This window comes from Littorina saxatilis, linkage group LG9 (assembly GCF_037325665.1).
Source record: "Littorina saxatilis isolate snail1 linkage group LG9, US_GU_Lsax_2.0, whole genome shotgun sequence".
In the NCBI taxonomy this organism is placed as follows: domain Eukaryota; kingdom Metazoa; phylum Mollusca; class Gastropoda; order Littorinimorpha; family Littorinidae; genus Littorina; species Littorina saxatilis.
Genome location: NC_090253.1, coordinates 54,751,798 through 54,756,730, shown reverse-complemented (window position 1 = coordinate 54,756,730; position 4,933 = coordinate 54,751,798). Strand labels below are relative to the sequence as shown.

Below are 4,933 nucleotides of genomic sequence, written 5' to 3'. Positions count from 1 at the left end.
CTGCAGAAGGCAGGGGTCAAGGGAGGCTGTCCGCTCTGCAGGGCCCCCATCCTGCCCTCCACCAGCCGAGGTCAACTTGACCTTGACACTCTGGTCAATGACCTGCCCACTGACCTGGCCACAATGGCTTTGGTGGACAGTCACAAAGTGCTCAGCGGTCAGCATGTCTGCATGGTCTGTGACAACAACATAGCTGCAACGTCATTCTGCTTGCAGTGTGACGTCAAGATCTGCAAAGCTTGTATAAGGACTCACAAGAACATACCCTTAACCAGAAAACACGTCATTGAAGACTTAAACAAACTCAGCCCGCAGCGGTTGGCTGAGATAAACCGTGCAACATGTAACGTGCACGATGATAGGCCGGCTGAGGTGTATTGCTCCACCCACCAGGAGCTCATTTGCATGTTGTGTGCGACAACCAATCACCGCAGCTGTGCAGAGGTGAAGGCCATCCCAGACGTGGCGACAGAGAAGAGAAGAGAACTGGTACAACAGGCACATAGACTGAGGGACAGAGCGACAGCATTGGCAATGGAGGTTGGTGTTCACCCTTCACGTTAATGCCCTTGTTTTATCAGGCTTTTCCTTATTAAGTTTTATGCATCGTACCTTATTAGCAGACTTACATCCATTCTGATTAAATCTACATGACGTTTGGGGTCTCATTGGATGATACAAGAAGGTGAAAACAGGGTTTGATGAATGCATGGTGCAAGCTTGAATGATTTCTCTTTAATGATTTCACCTTCTCAAACCACTTTCGCTGGACATTAAAAAGAAAAATCTTCAGCGATGACAAAACCTTTTTTTTTTTTTTTAATGCAAAATGACATTTAAACACGATTTGTAGGACTTCACAGAGTGATCTGTGTTCTTGTGTTTTAGATCCAAGAGGTCACGAACACTTTCAAGGTCATGCGTAAAAAGGCCAATGACACGTTCGATGACCTTGAGCAGTGCTTGAAGAAGCGACGTCAGAAGGTCAACGAGCTGATACAGGCTGAGGAAGACGCCGTCATGACGTCACTGGCGGAGCTGGAGAAATGGCGGGCGGCCTTAGCACTAAACGCAGCCAGCGTAGGAAATGTGTTGCTGTCAGCGTCTGAAGGGTCTCTGCTGGGGATGATGAAAAGTCTGACGTCACGCCTGGACGACCTGGAGTCACAGACCGGAACGACACGCAAGATGAAGGTCAAAGACTTGACCTTGGACCTCCAGAAACTGGGTCAACTGAGGGCTGACATTGCCTCTCTGGGTACGCCACATTTTCTGAACACCTTATCTGACAAGTGTTGGTTACACGTGTATTGTTGTTTCTTGTTAGAAACCAGGTCAAGATCCATTCAGCATCCATTTTATTCTCTGTTTTGTTCTTGGCCTACTCCTCAAAAACAGGTAACAGGTAATCACGGTAATAGGTATAAGGTTCCTATATATGGAGTTAGCGAACGTATTGCATGTACTGGTTTTTTTTTTTTTTTTTTTTTTTTTTTTTTTTTTTTTTCCTTTCTCTTTTTCTCTTTTCTCTTCTTTTTTTTTATCTTTCTCTTTCTCTTTTGAACCTCAGTTACAATATGACTCGCTATGAGTATGATACTGTGAGCGATGCTGAACAGTTTAGACATAAACAGATTGGGTTATAAATAGCAATAATATCATTCTTTCGTTTAACATGGACAATCTTCGGAAATGTACAATATTTTCAATCAATTATAATTTAGCTATAATTCTCTCCGTGAACAGGCATTTGCACACTTTCTCTCTCTCTCTATCCTCTCCCTCCCCATCCTCCCCCCCTCTCCTCCCCCTCTCTCTCTCTCTATCTCTAATCGTCCTCTCTCTCTCTCTCCCCCCTCTCCCTTTCTCTCTCTCTCACCCTCCCTGCCACTCTCTCTCTCTCTCTCTCTCTGATACTGTGAGCGATACTGAACAGTTTAAACATAAACCCTGCCACTCTCTCTCTCTCTCTCTCTCTCTGATACTGTGAGCGATGCTGAACAGTTTAAACATAAACAGATTGGGTTATAAATAGCAATAATATCATTCTTTCGCTTAACATGGACAATCTTCGAAAATCTCCCTCTCTCGCTCTCTCTCCCCCACCCCTCCCTCCGCTCTCTCTCTCCCTCTCTCTCCCTCACACCCTCCCTCTCTCTCTCTCTCTCTCTTCCTCCCCCCCCTCTCCCCCCCTCTCTCCCCTCCTCTCTCAATCTCTCCCCCCCTCTCTCCCTCCCCCTCTCTCCCCCTCCCCCCTCCCTCACTCTCCCTCCCCCACTCTCTCTCTCTCTATTACCATGGTTGTATTTAAATGAATTAATAATAATGATATATTTTGCTGTTCGTCATAATTGTTTTCATCATTGGTTCACCTTAGTTAATACATTGACATTTGCAACAAGTCATTTACAATAGCATGATAGTACTGGGTTTCTCAGTCAAAAAGCTGAATGAAGAGCTCTCTTTCAAATATACAATTTGGGTCAAAGCCTTCTCCGTATTTGTATATACTTATTGACATTTTTGCAACAAGCAGAATAAAGTTAATATTTCTTATAGTTTGGTCCTGTTGCTTGTTCGGTTGAAAACCAAATAAAACGTCAGTTTCTTTTAATTGTATCTGTGAACCTGTTTTTATATAAATTTGCTTTTCTACGTTCTTCCAAAAAATTGATATTCTTGGGCATTTAAAGAAAAAATGTTCAATGAAATCAATATCTCCACACAGACTACAGCGATTGTTTTCACGTTTTTTCATTTTGTGTAGTAAGATATTAGTGGGGTAGATATTATGCAATATCTTCCAGTGAAGTAGCCTTAATCGCTCTTCCTTGGTGCAATTGTTTGCTATCATCCAATGATTTCTTTCTATTTTATAGTTATATTTATTCATCCAAAAATGTATTGAGCAAGGAGTACTTGCTTTTTGTTTGGTAAGTAGTGATCTAAATTTTTTGGGAGTCCAGTTTTTAAGAGATTGAGGTTCTAGAGAGACAGTCGCTTCTTGAATTTGGTTATTGTCAGCTCGCAATGATTGCGCAATGAGCGCGGTTCGCATTGCATTATAATCAAACAGCAGAGCAGGGTAGTCCCCGATTTTTTCTGCAATACGTGCGAGTGGTAATAATCCCTCGTCTGTCCATATATCTTGGACGTAATTTATGTATGCATTTTTCCATCTCTTGAAGAACAGAGGTCTATTTCTGTACATTATCTCTTGCTATTCCAGAGACAGGTATATTTGAATTCAGTATTGGACAGGTAGGCCCTATATATTTCTGAATTCAAGCCATTTAATTAGACATGATTTCCAGAATTTAGATTTGACTTTTTCGAGTCCTAAAAATGTTTTTGGATTAGCAGTAGCATTGAGGCAGCAAAGGTTTGTTCCAACTTCATTAAAGATGTAGGTTGGTATTAATTTCCATTTGGCAGATGTGTCTATTTTTAACTAAATTATCCATGTCATCATAAAGGAGGCTTGCATATTTATTATGTTTATCATATTACAACCTCCATTCTCCCCTACGTTGCACATTACACATCTTTTTACCTTTTCAAAGGCTCGCGTATTTGTGTACTTCTTTTTCCATAAAAATCGAAATAAGATTGTATTTACTTTCTGTAGGATAGTGGCTGGAGCACTTAAAGCTTGCATTGGGTATACAAATTGTGAAATCAAGAAACTTTTTACAACACATAATTTGCCTGTGATACTAAGGTTTCTTTTAGACCATAAGCTTATTATTCTTTCTATTTTTTCGATTCTTTCCGACCAATTCTCATTTATGTCTGATGCAGTGACATCATTTTTAAAGAGTATACCTAAAATCTTTAGTTGTTTTTTCCATTTTAAGTCACAGTGATGTTCTCTGCTGTCCTTTTGGGATCCTAGCCACATTGCTTCCGTTTTGTTTTTATTAATTTTTAGTTGTGATATTTTCGTGAAATCAGTGACAAGCTTCATTGCATTTTCCAGATCTTGTTTTCCTTGTAATAGCATGCTAATGTCGTCAGCGTACATTGCTAATTTTATCATATCGATTGAGTTGTTAGTCTCTATCTGGGAGCGAGGTAATCGAAGTCCGTGTATGCTTGGATCGTTTCTAATCTTTATTGCAAGAATTTCCAGTCCGAGAATGAAGGCCATTGGCGAAAACGGGAAGCCTTGGCGAATTCCTGTCTCAATCGGGAATGGTTCGGAAATCCAGCCAAGGTAGTTGCATGTACTGTTGGCGCGGAGGGACCATAACATATGTTACCTGTTACACCTGGTTGTTGATGTCCTCTTACGCTGTTCACGTGTCTGTCTGTGCGTGGGGCAACGCGTAATAATGTGAAACACTGTAGGGCGGTACAGGCATCCGTGGACATATAACGAAATATGCAGAGAGGGGTCAGTTCTTAGTCTCCAATGACATGAAACAATTCATTGCAATACCTGGTAAAATTCAGAAAAATGCGTCTTTTATAAAAAAATCAAAATTCCCAACTTACTACGTATCATAATTCACGTGACATTTAGTAATTGCTAAATAACATTCTAAAACGCCGGTTAAACCTGTCACACGAAAGTTATTCAAGGACTGAAATGTGTCTACAGGTCAGATGACAAAACCCACCACAACACCGACAACCTTACAGCAGCCTACACAGCCATCACCAGCCACATCTACAGCGACATCAGCGACAACACCACGGACTGCAGACAAACCCAGAAAGGCGGCGCTGGCCAAAGTACTGAGAGTAGGGGACCGGGTCAAACCGGGACCGGACTGGCTTTATGCCCCACAGGTAAGACTGCGTGTCCCTCTCCTGTCTGACAGTTTTCACCATCCCTATCACTCAGTCGGAGTTGTCACTAAAAGGATGCTGATGCTATACATATTCTGGTTCTGCTTTTGCTCGAGATGCAACTCAATGACATTTTGGG

General features: G+C 41.7%; 1 protein-coding gene across 1 annotated transcript in view; it reads left to right on the top strand.

Annotated features, from left to right (window-relative positions):
• Positions 1 to 673: 673 nt before the first annotated feature.
• LOC138976468 (uncharacterized) overlaps positions 674 to 4,933 on the top strand; it is a 5,998-nt gene continuing 1,738 nt past the window's right edge. The window contains exons 1-2 of the mRNA XM_070349316.1: positions 674 to 1,258; positions 4,604 to 4,794. Coding sequence (XP_070205417.1) covers positions 919 to 1,258; positions 4,604 to 4,794 — 531 coding nt within the window. The 5' untranslated portion in view covers positions 674 to 918. The remainder of the gene's footprint in view (positions 1,259 to 4,603; positions 4,795 to 4,933) is intronic.